Raw genomic sequence first — 23,799 nt, 5'->3', positions numbered from 1 at the left:
TGATTGTAATTAAAGCCTGTACCTGTCTATATATTTTTTTATTATTTGGGGATTCTAAAAAACGGGGGTGGGGGTGGGGGTGGTGTGTTTACTATCAGAGGCAGGTGGCAATGTCTTTGCATTTTTATATTCTTCTATTTTTATACACACACACACACCCCCCACCTGCTACCGAACTTTCGCACTCGTCTCCTCTATTTCCAGTTCGCTCGAGCAACCGAGGGCTGTTTCTCCGCCCGGGCACGCAGGAAGCCCCCAGGACACAGGTAGGGCGCCCGGCCCCGCGGAGCGGCGCTTGGCTGGGCGGCGGCGGCGTGCGGGGGTGCGGGGGTGCCGGGGTGCGGGGGTGCCGGGGTGCGGGGGTGCGGGGGTGCCGGGGTGCGGGGGTGCCGGGATGCGGGGGTGCGGGGGTGCCGGGGTGCGGGGGTGCCGGGGTGCCCGCGTCTCGCGTTCCCGTCCCGCCCCCGCGCCGGGGGAAGGGCCGGTGCGGCGGCAGGGGGGTGTGTGCGCGGAGCGGAGCCGGGGCGGAGGGCCGGGTTTGCGCCTGGCTGCGGGAGCCGGGGCGGCGGTCCGTTTCCCCCCACGCACAGGCACCCCAGGAGGAGCGTCGGCTGTGGGGACGGCGGGCCTGCCGCCGGGCAGCCACGGGTCACCGACCCCATGAGCCTCCTCGGGCTCCGCTGGCAGCCGGACCTGCCCTGCCGGGTGCCCGCCGCGGCCCCGGGGAGAGCGGCGTGGCCCGGCGCTGCCCGCCCCGCCGCGGGAGAAGGACGGGGTGCCGGCGGCCCCGCGCGGAGGCGGCTGCCCCATGGCGGAGGTAAGGGCGCCGGCGGCAGCGAGACGGCCCCGGGGGCGGGGGGAGGCCCGGGACGTCCCGGCCGGGCACCGGCAGCGGTGCGGCGGGCTGCGGATCTGCCCCGCCGCGTCGGCCGAGCGAGGAGGGGGTGTGATCCGGGGCGGGCGACCTGGGGGTGTAGGAGGGGGGCGAGCTGTGGGGATGCGAAGGGGACCGCTTTTCTGAGCCAGACCCCCCCCCCGTCCCCAAAAGATTGAGGGGAGACACCTCCAGGCGCCTGCGGGTGGTGGCAGGGTTGGCCCGTGCGCTCCCCCTCTCCCGCGGTGGGTTCCCGTCCCCCCGGGGGAGTCACGGGTAGCGAAAGCAAAGCAAAGCAAGCGGCACGTCTGTGCTGTCCAGTAACGCCGGGCAGCCTTTTGCTGCCGGAGCGACCGGTGGTGGCTCTCCAGGCGTCCGAGCGGAGTGAACCTTTCAGAGCTGCCTTGGCCAGGGCACACGCGTGGCCCCAGCGCCGCTCGTCACCTGCGAGGCAGGGTTGCGAGGCCGGGTCTGTCACTTCTGCGTGGCATTTCCTCCGGAATCGCCTCGGTTTTCTTCGTGCGGGCACGCAGGCAGCTCAAGAATGTCATGCGGATGCAGAAATGCGACTTCTCTGCAGTGCATCGCGATGAGGAGCAGAGCTGCACCCCTCACGTTCGGGAAGGGCACGTGTATGTTGTAGTCTCGTAACTACACTTGTCAGGAACATTTCTTACATCGTGGGAGTTTTGCTGTGCCAGGGCTATCCTCCAACCTTCTTGGATCCGCCTACAGTATCAGTGTGGCGTCTTGAACAATACACTCAGGCAATAAGTGCCGGGCAGCGATGGTCGAGTTCCCTATTTCGGTCGTGCAAAATGCAGTCCTTACTGCACTTCTGTCTGCGTGCACCCGCTCAGACCCTCATCCTGCGGAAGAGCTGTGCGCGTCTGTAAGTTGAAGATTAGCCGAGCCATTCAGCTGCAGGGACTGCTTTTCTGAGTTAGGTCGCTAGTGGGCATAGAGTTTCATTTTTCCTGACTGGTTTATGATCTGAGACTTGTGTGATACAGTGTGCGCATACAAAAGATGCAGTAGTGCCAAGATGGTGGGTTTGTGGCTCAGATGTTCAGTACGTTTTGAAATATCAACTTGAACTACCAACATTTTTCAAGTTGGTTTTGAACCATTATGAATAGCCGGTTCTTACTACAAATTAACAGACCAGCATCAACTAACAATTATTAAATTTGTCTGGTGCAATAGATTTTCTTTTCTTCTTAATTTTTTGTTTGTTTTCTATTTCTCCATGTGTTAGCTTGCTTATTTTTGTAAAGTACTTGCAAAACTAGTTTCAATACGCTAACTGTAAGGGATCACTCCTTTCTCTGGAGAGAAAATGATTCATTTCTTTGCTAAATGTAGGTCTGGGCCTGTCTCTTAAGCACGTTTGATTTAAGTAAGAAAATGATTGGAGCAAGGTATGGCAGTGTTCTTGACCTAAAATGTAAATGGACTTCTAACTGAAAACCCCCGTGTCCCTTCCACCAGACCTCTTTTGAAGTGTGTGATAGGCCCAAGAACATGAAACACAGAGGAAAAAGTTGATCTTTGTTTTAAAGGTGACCGCTGTAGGTTTGAATAAGTCTACTTGTGCTGTCAAAATGTTATTGTAACAGTATAATGGATGTCAGAGCTGTTTAGCTGATTTATAACCTTCATTTTTCCTTTTGTAAAAATAGACCCGAGCTATTTTTAGCATTTCTCTTATCCATGCTAGATCAGGACGAGGAGCCTGTGTAAACAGATAAAAGTGATTGTTTTGTTGTGCTCAGTATTGTGCGATTGTGTGGCGTTCTGAAAAGTTAGCAGCTGGATTCATCCACCCCTGGATTAATTTTATTCATTGGGCTTCAGTCCCTGCTGAGAGCATTGCTGGCAACACGATGTTGATCCTCGTCCTTAGGGAACTGGTATTTAAAACCACTCTGGAAGACAACTGCCGATGAAAAAGAAAATTAATTCAGTGGCGGAAGCATGCCGTTGGAGCATACTAAACTGTATGCGGTTGCTTGGCCTATTTTTCTGTTCTGTGCTGAGATGAGATGTCATGCTGTGTTAGGACAGCCCGAGCACTTTGTCTTTGACGACGAGTAAAGCAAACAGATGGGTTCCTGCACTCAGTTTGCTGCCTGACAGAGTGGGATCAGCCCTAACCTTTGTATTCACTATGTTCCCAGCAAGCTATTTCATTCAGTCCGTTCCTGTAATCAAACGTAAGTTTGATGATGAAATGTAAACCCCACAATATTTTGTTGCTCTTCTGAAATATGCCTTTTATTGGAGAAAATAATCACATGATCTCAGAGTCTTGCTACCCGTTTTCTTAGATGGATGTGTGTAACAGGACCAGGGATAAAGAATGTTTGTACAACAGCAGAGACTACATTTGGAAAGTTTTGTTTGGAACCCTATCCACATAAGTCACTGTCCTGCGTTACCTACAGCAGGTCATAGCGGGTGGTTGGTAGATGATGTGCTGCTATGGATTAGGACATTAGTTTAATGCCTCTGCACTGGTCAGCTACAGAATCAAAGCTTGTAGGTTTGGTTCACATGGATGTTTAAGATTTAGATTAAGGTACCAGGGTTCCTGGCCGAGAACCGTGAGTTACATCTTCAGAGGAAAAGAAAAGAAAAAAGCATTAAACTTTTGCTTTGAATAGCCAGGAAAACATGCATCAGTTCATGCAAGGAAATGGAATAATTTCTGAGTAATGAATGCTGATTCAGGTCCTATCATTTGTAGAATACCCCAGACCAAGATTTTAGACTCCAGTGGGCATGTTTGCTAAGGAAATAGATAAAAAGCTAAGAGTGAACCTTGTCTTTTTTTGGCGGTGATTATTTCTCATGCTGCTTTTTTTCCAGATGCAACAGTGTTTGGGCACCACGGAGTCATCTTCTTCACAGTTTGCCTAAAAAACCAGATTGCAGTCTGGTTTTTGTAAGAAAGAATTTATAATGGGAACACCACTTGCTCCTTAAATGCTGACAATGTACTCAGCACCTATCTGAATGCCGACATCTGCTGTTGAAAACATGGGTGCCAAACCTTTTTTTGTCCTACTCAAACCTACTCACACAAGTTGGTCCCACTGAGTAGATCGTAAGTGAGTAGGTCATGTTGATTTACTCACACAGGTAAAAAGTTAGACGTCTGCTTATTTTTTCCCAATGTGCTTGTAAATTATTGTTGGATTGCTCTAGGAACGTGTGTTATGGAAAATGCTAAATTGAGATGCTGTATAGCCGTGCAAATTTTGAAGTTTTAGGCACAGAAAAAGCACTCACTGTAAACCTGCCCCGACAACACTTCTAAAAGCTGTTCTGTTGAACCACAAGTCCATATGCAAAACGAATGAGACCTGTTTTCCAGAGCACCCTAAAAACTGTGTGTGGGGAAACATGAGGCCTCAGTGCTGCAAGATGTGGCATCAGTCCTGTGCGTATGGCAGTAGTATTCACAAATACATAGAAAGTCTCAAGAAGCTTGTAATACAATAGTGTCTTAGCTGATGATCTTGCAAGAGTTAAGAGCTGCCCTACTTGATTCAGTGGTTTTCTTTTCCATTTCTCTCTGTGTATCGCTATTTCTATGTGTGTATGTGTGTGTATATATACGTATACATTTAAAGAAAGGGAGTATAAAAATTGGATGGGTTCTTTGTCATGAAATATACATGGGGAATTATTTAGATTAGCAGGAATGAACTACATACCTCTTCAGTTTTTTACCCGTGGCCTGAATCTTACAGTAAAAATGTTCTCACTTTCCAAATCGCCCGAACCCCCAGGCACTGACGCTGCCCATGCCAGCAGAAGAAGCAGTACCTGAACGAGGGCAGCAGTTGCCACGCTGGGTCATCGCACCGTACCTGGGACACACTCCAGCTGAGGGTGGGATAGAGGAGGAAGGCTCTGCTCCCACCCAAAACAAGTAGGTTCCTTATATCTGGATGTGTTACATTCTCCATGACAGATTTTGAAGCCTTTCCCAAGAGCTGATTTCCTGTGCTCGATTAAAGCACACCTGCTCTAGTTAGTAATTAACAGCAGAACATTGCTGGTTTTTATGAATTACAAAAGTTAAGGAAGAAGATGCACAGTGGATAATTTGTATTGTTTGTACTTTAGTCTCTATGTTCATGTTTAGAGAGGCCAGTTTGGGTCAGGTTATATGAAACCTCGTACAAGCACAGTTCTTCGAACGCTGTCAGAGTTTCACAGTATTAAAGCATGGGATGGGGTGAATCCACTCCAGACTTTGGGCACCATTTGAAGTATTTACACTGGGTGAGGATAGTTTGAGTTATGGATTTTTTTTTTCTTGGTAAGTGTCAAAAGTTTGGTAAAGTGAAGGTAAATGGAAACCAGGTAAGCTTTTTTTTCTGAAGGTTTTTCTCCAGTCCATTTGAGAGCAGTCTCACTGAAGCTGTCTGCTTACCTTACAGAATATTTTTCAAATTCTTTTTTTTTTTAATTTTTTTTTTTTCTTTTGAACTCTCTGGTCACTAGGACATAGCAATATTTCTGTGGAGAGACATTTGCAAATAGATAAACAGGCTAGGTCCCTGCTCATGGATTACTCTTACCTGCTAGCCGGAACTTACCTAGGTTTAATATGAGGGTGTGTGAAGAACCGTGTGGTGTTTGAGAGAGAGGTGGGCTCAGAGAACAACCACAAACATGTGAGGTACGTATTGTCTTGAAAGACCGTGATTTTGATTTTTGTTACGGTGTGCTGTGGGAGGCACAAGGGTTTTGAACAAGCCAAGTCAAATGAGAGGGAGTCAGTGGTGTGGGGCTGACTGACCTGCACCAGCATTTTCCTGCTCCCTGGAGAGCAAGCATAGGGTGTGCAAGAGAAGTGTTCACCGGAGGAGATGAGAGGAATATCAGGCATAAGGGAGAAGTGAGAGTGCGGTAAATGTGGAAAATAGAAGAGGAATGACATACAGGGAAGGTGAAGATACTCAATTCCCAGAGGAGCTAAAATATCAGGCTGGATTTTAACAGCGCTCTCTGTTCCGAGCTGCGGCTTGGCAGGCGTTCGGTATTGCCATGAGGCCGGTAGCTTGAGAAAGTTGGGAGCTGGATGCCTGAGAAAATGTCTTGGCCTGGGAGGGCTTAAAGGGAAGACATCAGAAAAATGGAACTGAGTTGTGGACAAAGGTTTATCAGAAAGGGTGGTCCCTGGATACTTGTATGTTTATTCAGTGAATCATTTAGTGACTACATCATACCAACGAGGATATACGAACAATCTAGCCTGGGTAAAGGAAGAGAGAGAGAGAAAGAAGTTGCTTAGGGACAGCAGAGGGTTAGAAAGAGCTCTTTCTTTTTTATGTGCTCACTCTGAAAGAGTGACTGAATAAATTTAATATCCTCACTCAGATTTATTGTGAGAGATGTTGCATCCTGTAGGATGAAATTAGTTTCTGGTGCAAAACACCAGCACAGGACTGGCTAGAGTGTAAAACTGTTTGGTTTAGTTTTAGAAGCAGTTTAAAAGGTTAATTTTGAAGGGCATATCAAGCCATCTTTGGCATGAAAATGGATGTCTTAATTGAAATTAGTGACAAGTACTATTTGTGTCTGCGTCTTCAACTCATACTCGTCTCTGCCTCCATTTGGTGTTAATTCTGTTTATGTGCTGAACATGTAGAGTGCGTTTTGTAACAGCTGACATAGCTGAGCCATGCTATGTAGAGCCCTACCGCTTTTGTTTCCGAAATGCATGTGGTTAGAGAGGTGCTAACAACTCGCTGGGACAAGCAGGAGTGCCTTGAACGGTGTGCATTTGGTTGCAGCCCAGACAGTATTAGTAGGATTTGGTGTAGATGTGTCGTTTGGTATCTGACAGGTGCCACGCTTGGAGTCCCAGTTATGCACCATTTGCTTTACTCAATTGCGTTGCTTACTTAGCATGGTTTAGTGTGATTTTTCAGCCTAGCCATGTGTGACACAAGTTATTTTGGTATTTGGTGTTTCTAACCTCCATTCCACCCTCCATGCTTTCTAAACCCTGACTGTATTTCAAACAATAAAGTGTTCTTCCATTCCTGTGTTTTCCAGGATATTTTAGGGCTGATTACGAATATAGAGAAACAACAAGAAACATTTTGCTTTTTAGCTGAGATTAAGCAGATATCAATTGGTAAGATTAATTATCATCGCATATTTAAAGTACACAGGCAAAGAGCAACATCGGTAACCTTAGAGCTATATGAAAACAGTTATCCATCATTATATTTCGTTATTAACCGTATTTAATCCTACATAGTACAGAGAAATTATTGGTTATATTACTAGAAGCTGTATTTCTGTTCCATAACTTGTATGGTGTGGGACAATTTTCTGGAAGTGTTACTTAATTATTTAAAATGTGGCAAAGATCACCAGGCATGTGCCAGGTCTTTTCAGCTAGTAGCAAGGAGAGGGCCAGTTCTGCAGAGAAGTGCAGTTAATAAAGGAGAAGGGACCCAAGTTCACAGAAAAGCATCTCAAAGGTTAATGACAGTAATGGAGCAATTTAAAGCTTGACAACTGAAAGAAAGAAAATGTGATGTGGAGGAATTAGCAGACAGCACGTGAACGGGATACATGAGTAATCAGCACAAAACATTATGTCCTTTTGCAAATAATGGTGGTCATATACCTTTATTCCAGCACTGGGATATTTGTAGAGGTAACTGAGAGTCTGAGTGCAGTGAAACAGAGCTTTGCAAGGGCAGGTACCCCCTGCCTCTCGGTGCTGCCCGTAACCCCTCTGCAAACCGCCCTGGCTGCTCTGCTCTGCTCTGCTGCGGCTCCGGAGGTAGCTCAGGTATTTCTGGGCGCTTGTAGCCCTGAGCTGCGTAGTTTTAGCCCTGTTTGCCAACTGCGCGCTGATCGATAGCTGAAAACAGTTTGCTCGTGCTTTCTACTGCTCCTAGAGAGGGGTCTTGTTCACCCATCTGGTGCGTTGCGGTAGACCGATTCGTATTTTGGTATCTTCACAGGTTCTGCTCCCTACGCCTTGTTTTATAGACAACAAATAATACATGGGTGTGGGAAGCAAGGGGAGGAGATACATGGAGGGATAGTTTGATGTACTGTGCACCCGATTTATGCTGAGATCAATATTCCGATGTACTTAATTGGAAATGAAAGGCTTTATTTTTAATGTAGTAAGAAAACCTGCCAGAGCAGGCAGCGTCCTTCCAATTAAACATAGGCCAGGCCAACTGCAAAATCGTACTTTCTCTCACCTCTGCAGTGATTCTTGGACCACCTTACATAGCAGATTTGACATGAATTACTATTTTTCATATTCCAGAGACTGAGAAACTGAAGCTGATAGTTGACCTGCGGTAAGCTGGACCTTAGGGAAAGGGCAGATGCACAGTTAGAGCCCAGCCCTTCAGTGTACAAGGCTGATGGATGATTCAGTAAATCAGACGTGGTCTCAGATGATGTTCTCTAGCCCAAGCAAAACTAGTAAATGGCAGAAGCAAGATTAGAATTTGAGATACTTGGATTTTTTTTTTTTTGGTGGGTTTTTTAGTGTAAATCTTCTGCCTTCTGCTTGCACAGAAATTCTTCCAAATGCAATTCAAAGGTTGTTGTCAGGTAGGGGTGCAGTTTACAGTTTATAAACACCCTGCTGTGGGAGGTGTGAACTTCCACACCCTCCAGTGGTAGAAGTGGAAAGGCTGCCACAATAAATGGGTTTAGTGGTAATAGCAGGTCTTCTACAATCAGCAAGAATCAGCCTTTCTCTCTGTATGGAGAGCACCCACCTGTGATCCTGATCTAGCTCTTGGGCTCGTGGCGGTATTGCTATAACTCAATCAGTGATTCTTCTGCTACCGTTAATGCAAAATAAGGAACAGGACAGAAACACTAAGTGTGGCAGTGCAGTAGTAAGTAGTATTTACACCTCATCCCTTTTGTCATTAGATGTATATTCAGACTGCATAATTAAGCTATCTTTACAGAAATGCCTTATTCAAAACCATGATATGCTTGTTTCTGGGGGAGGCACCCCTCCTATTCTCCCCATAGCAATAGTCCAGCAATCAATCCCAAGTGATGCATGGACATGCAAAGAAGCATTCAGTTGTGGAGCAGTATTTTCCAGCTGTCCTTCATCATTGGGAAAGACTAATAAGCTGGAGGGAAGTGTAATGTCAGAGAGTAAATCTTTAACAGCATAATCCAGGGGATTTTTGTTAAAAGCCAAAACTGAGAAATTAAAGGGAAAAGGTTCTGGTTGTTTTACATGATTTTCACATAGAGTGTTTCACTGAAATGATCCCGTACGTAGAAACTAGCACTGTGAACAATCTTACGTGCGCTGTATCTGTACCTCCACTGTTGCAAAAAGCTGGTCACAGGGCTGTGCTTCTTCAGAAACTGCCCTGGTAGTGGTGAAAAGAGGTTTTTTAAAAGGATGGATAACTTATTCCAGTTATTATCAGTGTGAGCAGGCAGGAGAATATTTTAATATCATCTGCTGGAGGAAGAAATGGTGGTAGTAAGACTAACCTTCAAAGCCACATGGTGCAGCATTATTAAGCTCGTTGAGATGATACCTTCCCTTTGGTAAACTACAGTGAACGGTCATGATTGCAAATGTGAGACCCTGCCTCCCTCCCATCCCCACCGGCACCTCCATTCACATCAGCAGGAGCTTTGTGCAAAGATCCGAGGGAGACTCTGACCTCCGTGCTGTTCTTAAGCCAAAGGGTGGTTAGGACAAAATGGCGTGTGATCCTGCCGCGCAGTTGGTGGCTTTCAGCCTGGAAACTAAGGGTACCAAGACACTGACTATGTCTTAGCGGACAAAATGGTCGAAGACATTATTATTTTTTAAGAGATCGATAAAAATCAATGCAGACTCCAGATAAATCCTAAAATTAATGGTCGGAAGTATTCCCCATCTCCTTAGTAGTCAACAGCTCTATGTATCAACAGGAAGAGACCTAAAAATTCAGTTGTCTTTGATGTCCTGGGGAAACCAAAGCCACGACAGTCTTCTGTGAGCTTCAGGAGCATTGAGTTTCCCTTCAGGAAGGAGCCATCCCATCAGGCACACCAGAAATTCAGTTCTCACGATCGTGCTGGGAAGGACCACCTCCATCGTAGACTTCAGCAGGCTGGCATCGCCTGCAGGCAGGCTTCCACCATAAGCAAGTTGAACTGGGAGGGTTTCGAATGATCTGCAGGGCACGCCGTGGGCTCTTCACAAAGTCATCGCAGGCTTTTCTTTTCCCTGGCAGCAGAATAGGTTTGAACCCATGGTAATTCTAATAGGAACCATTGAGTTGTCACCTGTATACTTTCTGTATCCAAAACCTGTGCTCACAGGTGGTTTTTTGAGGCGTCACACTATAGGTATTACATTTCTAACTGTTTCCTGCATTTGCCTCTTCGTCAGCCGGTAGAGTAATGAATTTGCTGTGTTATTCAGGAGCCGAATACTCTGTCTCAGCAGCAGCAGCTTCCCAGGCCACTCAGCTCAAGAGGAGCTGCTTAAGGTCTTTAATAGCGATTGTCCTTGACTTCTTACCTGCTTTTGATGATGATGAATTTTATTAATTAGGATGATAATAGATCATATTCTTCAGACAAGTTGGTTGTTTGTAAAATTAAAGACTAGCCCTGGTCTTGCAAACATATAATTATGGGACTATCTCATACCATGAGTAGCCCCATTGAACTCATTTAAGTGTTTCAAGTAGTTACTTACTCAGTGTCCCGTACACCAAATTCCCTCTCCTGCTGTGTTACTACATAGAGGAAGACCGTATTTTTGTGTGTTTAGAAAAGTAAATTTGTTTTCTCCTATTTGGCAATAATAAGTCATCTGGTCATTTCCAGCTGGAGCTGACAAAGAAGACATACTGTATTGGAACAGAATTTTTAATAGCTAGAAATTGTGTTGGGCATCATTGAAGAAAAGTACCTCTCACATCAGAGTGGCAGATGAGTGCCCTGCATATCTATTTGTTGTTAGAAATGGCTGTTTATAAAATGAAAGCTTCCTTCCAATCCTCAAAAAGAAAATACAGAAAAATGGAAAGCCAACAAACAAAATAAGTTAAAAATAAAATTAATTTTCATAATTTTAAAAGAAATTTTAATAGATTAATACAAATGAAATTAATATTACTTTATTTTCAAAATATATTTAATTTTACTCTGGAGTCCTATTTTTAAACCTTCTTACATTTAATTTTTAATGTGTTTTTTGTATGAAGCAATAACACAAAAAATCTCTTAACACATTTTGATGATATTACAACTGAAGTTTTTATATAGTTTATGCTGTCATATAAAACCTTTAAAGTAAATTTGTTGTGATTTTTAGAACAGAACACTAACTCGTTAGGTTTGCTGCTGTCTTTTCTGCTCCTGCCGTAGCATTTGGCTGGGGATATATGGAACTAATGCAGTGTGGCCACTTGGTTTTCTGGCTGCCATTCCACCGAGTTTCACATTTTAGTAACTCAGACTTGCCCTATAAAAACTGAAATATCAAAGTTTTTAAAAATATAAATATGCAAAGTCCTTATCAGTAATTCCTTCTTACCCTAGCAATACACCAGCCTTATAATAAAAATAAAAAAAGTCTGCTGATATGACTGTAGATAAAAGATAACTTGAAAAATGCTTCTGGGACCACTACATCAGAACTATTTCATTTCTGGAGATTAAAAAAAACCCCCATCATTTGGATAAATGGGAACTGAGTAATAACTAAATGGAAGTGATGGGGAAACAGCTGTTATTACAATATGTGTTAATGAGATTGTTTTCCTGAAAGAAAAAACGAGGGATTTTGCTCACTGGTCAGGTATAATTGCCCATTTTAAGACTCCATCACTGAGTATATATCTGACTTGGATACATTGTTGTAAAATGACATCCAAAAGACACTGAAATCCCAAACTTTCAAAAAAACCCCCAAACCCAACAATCACAACATCTTGTGTGTGTTGTAGAAGAATTCGTTTCCAGTATTTATGAATGTCCATTTCTACCGCAGATGGGTTCAGTGCCCGGGCACCGTAAGAGGAGGTGATGTCCGCACTCCTGAACTGACGTTGGTCTCGCTTTGCCCCCAAAGTCTACACAGAGTCAGTTCATCCACGTGAACAAAGTGTTCAGTGTATATTTTATTTGAAATGCTATAGCTGTAGGGGGGAAAAAAGGTGCATTTGAAAGCATATTGCTTAATGGAACTGTTTTATTTGTGTTTTCAGGATGTTGACCTGAAAGCACGTCAGGAAGCTTTGGATGACTGCTCTCCACACCAAGGAGGTGATCAGCTGGAACTGCGAGAGGAGGAGGAAGACATAAATCAAGTAAATAAAGAAAAAAATGGAAGAAGGGAAAACTGTGAATAGGAAGTGAGGGAGGATATAGGTCTATCACTGAGATAGAGAGTAGTGAAAGAAACGGAGTGAATGGTTTTGAAAGGAATATTTGATTTCCTCTTTTCAGTTGGGAGCGTCCTTTGCAAGGGCAGGAAAGGAGCAGTGACTTCAGATGATACATTGTGAATGATGCCCTTGTACACCTTCTCAGAAATTGCCCCCCTGCCCCCCCAGTATATTTTTTGTAGTTGAAATGTTCTAAAATTTACAGAAATCACTTGCAACTAAACATTTTTCAATTTCGTTTTATTTTCTTCATCATGAAGCTGTTGTGTTTGTGGGCAAGGATATTTTTGGTCTACAAACAATTGAGATGTGGATACTAAATTATACTGCTTTCACCATTCGTGTAAAGGTTAATACTCAGATGTAGAATTACATTTGGGAAACTGGATTGTTCAGACCTTAACATGCATATTGTAACCAGAAGGCAGAGAAATAATCTTATTGATGTTAAACTGAAAGGGGTGCACTTTGGGTTTTGTTCTCTCTGAGAGCTCTCTACGAGAGCTATGATGAAAAGAGCATTCAATCTTCTTGAGACCTCATGAGAGCTGAGAACATCAGATCTAGGTTTCTTGCCAGATCTGGGTTTCTTGTTTGCCGCTGTCCTGGCAGCTAGGCTTGGAAAAAATTCTTGATTTTTCCACAATGGTGGGTAGGTGCAGCCTCAGGGAGGAGAGAGCGTAGTTCTGCTGTTGTGAGGCAAAGCAGGGATGCTCCTGCCATGGAGTTATTCTGCTCGTTCTAGCAACGTGACATCTCCCATCAGGATGAAGACTTGATGGCAGGGTCAGCAGCATTTCACAGAGCTGTCCTCTATTTCCTCTTGGATTTTGACGTAAAATATCTGTGCTTTTACAAAGTCTTTTTGTTTCTTCTGTCACAGAGCAACCACAACCATGTAGATTCCCTTCTCTCCTTAGAGGGCTATTTACAGCTTTTGTCATCGCAGATGGAAAACATGCTAGAGGTAAATGAGAAAACACATGTATTGCTAATAGATTGGGAAACAGTGATTACTGGATAATGACTTACTCTTTTATCTGAAAAAAAACCAACCAAACCAGGGAATATATCAGAAAATCAATGTAGTAAAACTTACCTGAAGATGTTAAAGATGCTAGTATCCACCTTTCAGAGCAGCTGTCATTGGCTCTACTTGAAAAACTTTCCCCAGTGTGTTGGTTAACCGGCTAACTTGTCTGGGATATGAAAACTACAAAGTCCTGTCTTTCCTGTGACCTGGTGTTCAAAGTTGGATGGAGCCACTGGACAACTTAATTAGTTCAACTAATAAACCCCTTTCTGAAACCTAATGCCAGTTGGTCTTTATAGCAGTTCTTGGTGTGTTTCACTAGAGCAACACTGAGTTATTAAGCACTAGCAGCTCTTAAACATTTGCAGCCAAAGATGAGAGTTGCCATAAATATTGGGTCAAGTGCTTACAAGGATACTGCTGTCAGGAACGGACCCATCTTTGCTGCAAATAAGTCAGCCAGCATAAGTGGCAAAACCATTTTGTTTTCTTTTTTTATCTTCTGGGCTTCTGATGTTACTGGTTACTTTCTGCCCATCTTTACAAATAAAATAAGTTGTTATCTTAATCGGAGTCTCCCACAGCTCATGGCTGCAATCATTAACCATGAAGCTGCTCCCTACATTCCTTTTTTGCAATACTCCAAGGGCCTCTTACCTACGCTTCCCATTGTAGGAGCCTTATAGGGTCATTAGAGTTTTCCATATAACTTCATGTTTATCTCTAGTTTGGGAATCTCTAGGTTGGACAGTTCCCAACACACCCCCCCACCCCCCCATAAATTAGCCTCCTCCTATGTTCAGCTTTGGTAAGAGATTCCACATTGACAAGATTCAGAAGTTCATCAGTTTAGTTTTCTCTGTTCTTTTCATAATTTGAAGGGAACTTGGCTGTAGCCTTTATGTAGCTATAACAATACACAGTTGCATATTTTATTTAAGACTATTAATGCACTGCCATCTTGTGACAATCTATCTGTTGAAAATGGATTGCTTGTTTTTTTCCAGGTACCAAGTCTTTACAGTGTGGGAGATTTTTTAATAGTTAACTTGCTAAGAATATTTCAAGGGCTTAATTGAAAATACCAGCTCTGTCTCTCAGACTACAGATGGTCTAGTATAAGGTAACTTCCTAGGATAAATAAGGCAAGACTTTCTTGTTACCTGAGCTCCCAGTAAGCGTAGTAGAGAATTTAAGACATTCTGGTCTTTATGTTTCATCATTCCTTCCCCGTGCAAAGTGCTTTTACAATGTTTGTTTAATGAACTGCAGTCAGGAAAGTCCTTTCCTGCATCACAGTAGGGATGCTCAGCCATGGAGGAATCATATCAGATATGCTTCCTACTTGATGTATTTATATTCTCAAGTTTTTTTGTATCCATGTATTTCATGACTACGCTATTTGTCAGCAAGTGCCCTGCCATAATCTTGCACGGTGGCTTTGTATTTTTAGGACACAGCAACTATAAGCCAGTCCCACAAAAGGTGGGCCTTAACGCTACTGAGGTAGTCGTTTATCGTCTGGACTTCAGGGCTGTGGGATCATACAGCAGCTTTATTTTTGTAAAGAAAAACTGACTAGTAATTTAAAGTCAAAGGACATCCACAGAAGGTGTGATTTGCAGGGGGATGTTTCCTCCAATCTGATTAGTTAAGGAGTCAAGTTGAAATTTGAACACAGTAGACCTTAGTTAAGGAGCTATGTCAAACATGGCAGCTCACAGCCCCAAAAGCTTTATAAACTGAAAGAAAAGCAGTGAGAATGTGCCAGCACAACCTTACCCTTCCTGTCCTCTTCCTCTCTTTTCTTACACCGCTTTTCTCACTGGTCCAGTCCTGCTAGTGAGCTATTTATCTTCTTTACAAGGTTAATTTTCTAACAGATCAGCACCTTGAACCAGCTCACCCTGGAATCAGATGATCATCAAAACCAATACCAGGACCGCCCCTCCTAGAAGGACCTTTTCTTAGACCAGATCAGATGAACACGTAGTTTGATGTACACTTAGCAGCAGTGCCATCTCCACCTCTGAACACTCATCACTCCCACACTGTCCTTTGCGAGTCCTCCTCCTCTCATCCCTTCAGTCGCTTTTCTTCTGCACCCTTCCTGCTCCCTCTTGCCATATGCCAATGGAGGTCGTGCTGTGTACAAATGGGAAACAGTAGTCGGAAGAGCTACAAGAAGAGTTTAATGTATAAAATTTTTACTTTAATAGATTCAAACAGTGGAATATTAAAAAAATAGATGGATCAAGACTGCGTAGGTGAGGAATGTAGAGGCATTCATTTTATAAAAGATCCCATTTTTCCCCCCCGTCATCTTTTAGGTGAGTTTACTGGAAGATATACAAGTTGCTAGTTCTAGTAGAGGCCGAGACTCATCATCCTCACACCATAATGTAAGTTTGACCCAGACACTTTCCCACTGTTTCAGCCCTTGTGATGCCACGCTACTAAGAACAGACTACCCCACCCAAGCAAATTCAGAAATGAGACATTTACAAAGGCAAGAGTCTTTTCCTCAGTCAAGCTCTAATATTGCAAATCCAGAATCACTACTTCCTGGGTCAAATTTGACAGGGCTGTTTTCAGCTGCTGACATTAGAAACCTAACAGCCCATGATGATAATTTCGATGAAATTAAACTCATGTCTTTGGCTTCGGAGGAAGGCTTTGATCCTATAGAAGTTTCTCAGCTCTTTGAAGAACCTGGCTCAGATTTGGGTCTGTCTTTGAATTCAAGTCACAGCACCACCTTTCACTCAGTCTGCAGTGAAGGTGCTGTTGGGTACAGCAACGATGTTAAATCTTTTTCTTCTCATGGCTTAGGAGCTGGTGGTGGCCATAGGCAAGAACACAGTAAATATGGACAGGTGGAATATCCAGGTGATTCACAGTGTTCTAGAGAAGCCACACTTCAGCAGTTTCTTCATAACCACGCTTATAATCAGCTGCCAAGTCAAGCAGCATCCACTCCAGAGCATCAGCAGCAGATGTGGATGGAGAAACCCAATGAAGTAAAGGATAGGTGCCATAATTCTACTGATACAAATGTTAGCAGTGATGCAAAAGCTCTGAGAATACCATTTTCGGTAGATGAAATTGTGAGCATGCCTGTTGACTCTTTCAACACTATGCTAGCAAAGAACCATCTGATGGATACTCAAGTATCACATCTACGTGTCATCAGACGAAGAGGAAAAAACAAAGCTGCTGCCCAAAATTGTCGTAAACGTAAATTGAATGCACTTCTTGACTTGGAAGAAGACATACGTAATCTTCAAACACAAAAGGAGAGCCTTAAAAAGGAGCACTCTCAGTGTAGCAGATCAATCAGCAAGATGAAGCAAAAGTTACACAACTTGTATTGTGACATCTTCAGTAGATTGAGGGATGACCAGGGTAGACCTGTTAACCCATGCCAATGTGTCATTCATTGCAGTAGCGGTGGCAGTGTTTTCATAATTCCCAAACACTTGGTCAAATCAGAACAGAAACAAGATAGCGAAAATGAGCAGAAACAGAAGAAAGATGGCTGAAGATCACTTCGGTTTTATTTTTCCTGAAAGAATGAAGTATTCCTTAGGATATTTGCATGAAGACTGGAGGTCAGTGATTACAGCAGTACAAACAGAAAAGACTGTATTTGAGGAGGAAGACTGCACATTCAAGGGTCTGGCAAACCAGCTGACTGTGACCTGTTAGAAGGTCTACCAGCTGAGGCTTCCGAATGAGGAAATCTGTTTAGTTTTAATTAGAATAAAGGAGCTAGGCCATCAGTGTAAGTGTAGTTATATATGCCTGTGTAAAACTAGGAATTTAGTTTCTGATGATGGGGAAGGGAGGAGAACATCAGCAGGGAAAAAAAGCAAGCTTCAGCTTAAAGTTACACATGGAAGAGAAACGTGGTTTAGGCTTGAATACTTGATTCTTCATACAGAAAGTGACCTTATTATTCTTTTTTAGCACTGAAAGAAAAATTGTAGCTCAAGTTCATCCTCACCTTAAATTCACTGTGGATTTAGGTATTGCTAAGAGATAAACTGTTGTGCTTTTCCTACTTGTCCTTTGAGGAGAGGGGCGCAGGAGGCCAGTGCATTTTTCCTCACTACTGTCACCATCATAGCTCCAAGCAAACATAACATACCAAGTAATTTTACAACTCATGGTCAATGTGCAAATACACTCCGAAAAATAGTATCTGATTCAATATTGCCTTACCTTCATCCTCTGCAACCGAATCATTCTCGGCTTTCTTCCATGAAACTGAGTGATGGTGAACAAGTTCCTGTTCTCTTTCCTAGTCTGTGATATATTTACTTCTGTACCTTGCTTTTTCCCCTCATTTGGATACTTTCCTCAAGGAGAATTACTAAAGTGTGGGGGTTTTAGCTTTTAAAAACTGGTATTTTTTAAGTATCTTCAATGTTATGGATTTAAAGTTGGTTTGGGGGGGTGTTTTGGTTTGGGTTTTTTTTTTTTTTTTTTAGATTTTCCCAAGCTCCTTAAAGTAAATTAAATTGAAGCAAATTACTATTTATCTGTACTTGTAATAACGAGGTTACACTCCCATAGTGGCTTTGAATGAAGAACTTTTGGTTTTGATATTTATTTGTGCTATGAGAAAGACAACATTTATTCACAACAGCTTATCCTTTTCTATTTTACAATCTGAAAAGGGTCTGCAATAAAGATGGCCTAAAAAGACAGATAATGAATACTAAAGAAGGAATGTTAAGAGGCATACTAGTTTGTAAATGTTAAAATAATTACTAATATTAACGAGATATAAAAAGTATTTGTTGCTATCTTTTATAAACAAACCTCATAAACCTTATATTAAAAAAAAAAGAGCTTGCTGGTCACAGTATGACAACAGTGTAGCAACGTTATGGTTAGGTATGTTAAAAAAAGCACTTGCACCAAACACGTAAAAAACTACAAATACATGCAATACAAGTTTAAATGCCAAATGAAATCTTTTAAAGAAATAAACTATGCCACTCGCATGTAAATCATGCTGTTTATTTGCACTTGTATTTACAGTAACCGGTAGCATCAAGTGGTATTTTCTAAAAAGAAAGCACTGCCTCAGAGTGCAAAATGCACTGAAGTACTGATACTGAAATCAGCTATTTCAAACAATTTATTCTGCATTTTATATTAAAAGATTTCTTTGAATATATGTGTGCATCTGTTCCTTTTATCAGTTTTGCCACAGCCTCAAATTGATAGGGTAAATTCATTGCGGAGACGTTCATTAGCAAGGCCCTGAAATTTCTTGCTGGTAGTTAAGATGTGTGTGAAGCACATCTATCCAAATTGGCATTCACAAGCAATTTATTTAATCGCTACTTCATGAACTTCAACCAAAACATGCAACAGGTAACAGATACGTATGATGAATTGTGAGCTTTATTTAAATCTACTTCACGTCCCATGTGAAGACATCAGCCCCAACCCCATTCCCTTCACTGTAACTTGCAGATTGGAAATTATCATGAACTGCCCTCAGCTAATTGCACTCTTGGTATTGTTCAACAGCTGCATTTCTACAAGTTTATGTAGGAATCTCAGTTTCTGAGAAGTCAACTAGCAACTACACCCCTACAGAATATCTCAGGTGAATTGACACCAAGCGTTCTGTCTGGACGCACTACGTAATTTTCCAAACCTCCCGCTACCTACCCACAGAACAGAGAACACTGCAGGCTGAATTCAGAACAATGTCCTGGGTTTTCAGTTTTAATAGACTGCTATTAAGTTTCACCTAAAACCTGTTGATACTTTTTGAAGTGTCTTCCCTTTCTGTGACTAGCCTGTTTATAGAAAACAAAAACCCAAACACTGCTTAGTATTGGCTACACCTTACATTTTCACATCCTTAAATTATTTGTGAAAGTTAGGCTAGACAGGTAAGGAAAGAGCAGGCTTTATAGCAAGCTATCCTCCCAAGGCAAAGGGTTCCCAAATCTACTTTTAACGTGCTTCATACAATGGCCTTAGCCCGTATTTTCAACCTGAACACAAAAAGGACACACTGTACAGGAGTCGAGTTATGCAGGAAAACAGCATCGTTAAAGAAAACTTGTTACTGAAATGGTTGTAAAAGGTGAAGTCTACCTTGGCTTTCTTGTCGATAGATCGTAACTTGCAAGAAACCAAAATCCCAAGCATACAAACCAGGAACTATGCTGTGTAAAAAGACATGACGCGGTATTAAACTTACTCTGGAGCCAGGTATCTAGTGAAAAAGCTGTTACTGCTGCGTTCTACCTTACTGACACAGAGAAAAGCATCTCTGAGGTAGGCACAATGAAAACACTTTAAGACTTGTTATACTGCTAGAAAATTGCAAAGCTGAGGATCATAGATTTAGCTGTTGATACAGCAACAAAAAATGCAAATACAAATGTGGGACTTGTCATTTAAATACTGTTCCCATGGTAAAGCTATTAAGTAGTCCATAACATTTGAGTGGTGAACTGGTTTTGTTACATTAATAATGGAAAGAGGTTATCTCCAAAAAGGTTAGAAAAGGTCAGATTGAGTAAGCATAGAGAAAAACGCTGGGTGGTGGGGAAATCACAAAGCACACAGATTACCTTCCCCGTTATTACTGGAACAGCATTAGCCAGTAGCTGCTGTCAGATCCGTACCTCTTCTACAGAAGCATCGATCAGAAACAAACATGGATTTACTATTTCATCAGAATGCAACACCCTAAAGCATCGTTTACAACACACGAGGCTGAACACTCACGCAGAGGCACACTGCAAACAAGCCCTCATGGAAGGGACACGGCATCCTGCTGTAACCCCGCACATGGAATGACGACTAACAGTGCTGCACTAAGCACAGCATTAGTTTCGTGTTTTGGTTTTTATTCAACACTTTGCTTTTTACAGAAGCTAAATTTTACAAACTAGGACTGTTCCTGCTCAAGAGCTTACAATCTAGTTTTAGGTGGCGTAGAGTGGAATAACAAACTTTGAACAGAGAAAACAAAGAACAAAGCAACTTCATCGAAACCAGTTTGAACAGCTCAGTATTTGTCCCAAAATACACACGGTACATTTGTATCTTGTAAGATAGGAGTCAGAAGTATGGTTCCAACGAGAAGCTTGAGGACAGAGTAGGTAGCAGCCTATAAATGAAGCAACAGGACACACAGCACCAGGTTCTAGTGAAAAACTCTTTATTAAATAAACCACATAGAAATGACACATGTAACCATGTGAAGTGTCATGACCACAGTGTACTTTGTAAAAGCACTGCAACTTCATACCTGCTACACAGCTACTGAAACTCCATCAAACGCATTGATTTCCTTACAAGAATGCTAAGGAAGGGACCAAGAAAGAACAGACCAAGGAGGAGGACGCGAAGGGATGGCAGGGAAAATGACATATTGGTGAGAGCTTGGGGGGAACAGTAGTTTTCTGGGACTTGCCCACAGTCACTTTGTTCATACAGTGAAGCAGCGTGGGAGGTCACAGAGCCTAGTTTGTAAACTACGCGGTCCCCAAACGCTGTTGACCTAGTACCTTCACAGCCATCTGTCAGGCAAGTCACACAGCCGTTTAACACCATTTACTTTTACGGTTGGTAAATAAACCAAGTTCTTGCTTACAATAACTGCAGTAACTTCTGTGGCAACGCAAATCAACACTTGTTGCAAAGCAAGAACACAACTGTTAAAGGGAGAGTACAGCTTCTGGCACAAGGGGTCAACATCACCCAGGAACACCCTCCCACGTTACGCTCCCATGCAATTCCTACCAGTATCACCCTAGCCGTGAGAACAGAACCTGACCTCTCGGGAATAAAAAAGTAACAGCAGCACTATGGGATTCCACCTGCCTCACACCCTGCGTTGATACCAAACTGAAGCACTGAAGCTGTGGGGAATGTGCTGTTTCAGCATGTTCTCAGTAAATCATCCTCTTCCACGAACATGGTCAAGTTGCCAAAACACTCAGCTGACAACTCCTTCAAAACTCAGATCTATGTTTTTTGGGGTTTTTCTTCCCCAGTAGTATGATCTCATCCCCAAGATAGTATGTACATTCATCATAAAAAACCACAATCATCTTCTCCACAAATGACAAAGTTCAATTCCTGCTAATTAATTTTACAGTATTAAGAGCAATTTCTCACATTTTCCTAAACACATTTCAGCACCTGAAGCACGAGCAATACCAGTGAATAAAATTCCACTTTCATTGTAAATACAACAGAGAACACAGTCTGAGTGGTCAGAACCCTGGTATTTGACTTCTTCACCACCGTGGCATAAATGGAAGTCACACACTGTAGGTTTTGGGGTTTGGGTTTTTTATTTTTGTCCCATACTGGTTACCAACAAGTTATGTTCTCTTTCACATTCTTCCCTCAGTTTGCTGCAGAAAGTGTTTGCTAAGGGCAAGCTGGGCCTAGCACTGACAACCCAATCCTCAGTTCTTAGTACACCGAAACATGCTGACCAGCAGTGTTACTCCTACTTTAAAAAAAGAAAGTCTGTCAAGTGACATAAAACCAACTTCTTAGAAATCAAGAGGAAAAGTATGTCTTGCCTACAAACGGAAGACCAGCAATTGACCACACGCTGTTGTTTTTATTCAAAGTTGCTAGCTTTCATTATCGGGTTGACTCAAAACGGTGACTTCTCTTAGTGAATTCATCAGTAAACATTGTGACTGTCACTTGCTTTAAGTCTTACCAACATACCAAGAAAGGAAAGTCACGGAAGTTCAACAGTAAGACAACAGGAAACTTACTCAAATACTCCAAGCTTTCAAGACTTTAAATACCCAAACATATTTTTTGCATACTGCTGTCCCCTATACACTCCCCTTTCCCCCATGGCCCATAGATCAAAATTAAAAACATCCTCATTATGGAAAATATAATGTAGTTAATTCTAAACCTTGTTGCAAAATTATTGAGAGTGTAAATGTTTTAAAGAGAGAGAAGAATTACTCCCCTTTGAAGTGGTGTAGGGTTTTTTTAATATCATATGAATGTGGACTTGCCAACTGTAAAGAAAAAACTTCCATTAACTAAATCTAAGTTCCAGGAAAGAAGGCAAATTCCTTAACTGGTCAACTCATTCTGTTGGAAAGAAGAAAGTAAAGCAGATTTTGCGCATCTTCATTTTCTGCTTCCGTTGCAGCCCACCTGTGCAAGTATTTCAAAGTTCAACTTAAGAAACACAGGAAAAAATCGTATGTGAATCCTTAAATAGTATTTTTGAATTATATAAAGAAGGTTAAAGACATGATGATTCTGCCAAAGCAAAACATATAAATTTCAAGTTTAGAATAAACCCTCTACATAACAGGTTAAACCAGTACAAACTGAAGATGCATTCCCTCAAATCCACTCCCAAGTTTCCCCAGCTCACACTTGGGAGTTTGGTTTGGGGTTTTTTTGTTGTTGCTGGTTTCCCCCCCAGAAGATGCAGCTATCAGTAATGCAGTTCTGGCACAGCAGGAACTCTACATCCCATTCAGTCTTTCCCTCTCGATGCTAAAAGCTCTTTACAGGTGAAAAGGATAAAGCTATTGTTCTATCACATTTTGACGAACTGTCTGAAGTGGTTAGTTTCATTAACAGGAAAGGAGGAGATATTTTTTATAAAATGATATAAAAAACACAGCCAAAAAGCTATTTTATAGCAATTGTGTCCAACAGCAAAAAGATCAGCATTTTTAATTTGTAGCACTGTTTCTCCCAACAGAGAACAGGCGCCTAGGGTCAGAGGTACAAGTTCTGTGAATACACTTGCCAAGTTGACTTTTGTTTTAAATCCACCTCAAAATGGAATGTTTCAAATCATGAAAGGGTCTAAAAGCTGCACATCAACATTATTTAATGTTAGACACACACTAAGTTTTATTAAGCATTACACTAGAACTACTTTGGTATAAAAAATACTTTATTTTAAAGCTATGAAAGTTATAAAAATATGTAGTTAAACTTTCTACTCACAGAATGTTTGCTATTTTAACATTAGTGATTTGTTTCTCCTAACGAATCTGAATTTTATTTGAAAGGTTTACAAGACATTAATACTATAATTTTAAAAACCCAGCATTACAGGGAGCTGTACTAATTGTGATGTTTTATCAGTATTCATTTAACCTCTAGATTTTTAATGAAGGCAGCAAAAACAACTATTTTCTGATGATACAGAATTTCTTATTTCTTGAAGCGTTTCTGTGGTTGACCACTTCTTCATTAGTTACCTGCAGCATGGCACCTTCCTGCCAAAGAAAAAAAAAGTGTATCTGAAGATGTTTATCACATATGTCTAAACCAAATCACCAATAGGGGAACTTCAGCCATTTTTTTTTAAAAAAAAAGTATAAGCAGTTCACTGGTGTGTCTAACACAAAAAGGAACAGGACTTTTGTTAGCTGAGTCCACATTCTTCAATGGGTAGCCTTTACAGG

At 42.1% G+C, this 23,799-nt stretch overlaps 2 protein-coding genes across 11 annotated transcripts in view; one reads left to right on the top strand and one right to left on the bottom strand.

Annotated features, from left to right (window-relative positions):
- Positions 1-749: 749 nt before the first annotated feature.
- Positions 750-18,525, top strand: NFE2L3 (NFE2 like bZIP transcription factor 3). 4 transcript variants are annotated; one of them, XM_075745974.1, is made up of 5 exons: positions 750-817; positions 12,127-12,228; positions 13,190-13,273; positions 15,670-15,741; positions 17,309-17,389. In XM_075745974.1, exons 1-5 carry the CDS (start codon positions 809-811, stop codon positions 17,312-17,314), a joined length of 273 nt encoding a protein of 90 aa, XP_075602089.1. In that variant the 5' UTR covers positions 750-808; the 3' UTR covers positions 17,315-17,389. The 4 variants fall into 4 exon arrangements, with proteins under 4 accessions (XP_075602089.1, XP_075602087.1, XP_075602090.1 ...); XM_075745972.1 differs by having other exon boundaries at positions 15,670-18,525; XM_075745975.1 differs by lacking the exon at positions 17,309-17,389 and having other exon boundaries at positions 15,223-15,812.
- A 1,684-nt stretch (positions 18,526-20,209) lies between these two features.
- Positions 20,210-23,799, bottom strand: part of HNRNPA2B1 (heterogeneous nuclear ribonucleoprotein A2/B1) — a 17,205-nt gene continuing 13,615 nt past the window's right edge. For 5 of the 7 annotated variants that reach the window (XR_012834098.1, XR_012834099.1, XR_012834101.1 and 2 more), the window contains one exon: positions 20,210-23,610. The gene's annotated coding sequence lies outside the window, so the exon portion shown is untranslated. The remainder of the gene's footprint in view (positions 23,611-23,799) is intronic. The other 2 variants (XM_075745963.1, XM_075745967.1) reach the window with 1 other exon arrangement.

Source organism: Balearica regulorum, chromosome 2 (assembly GCF_011004875.1).
Source record: "Balearica regulorum gibbericeps isolate bBalReg1 chromosome 2, bBalReg1.pri, whole genome shotgun sequence".
Lineage (NCBI taxonomy): Eukaryota > Metazoa > Chordata > Aves > Gruiformes > Gruidae > Balearica > Balearica regulorum.
This window is presented reverse-complemented; position numbering and strand designations above follow the sequence as displayed.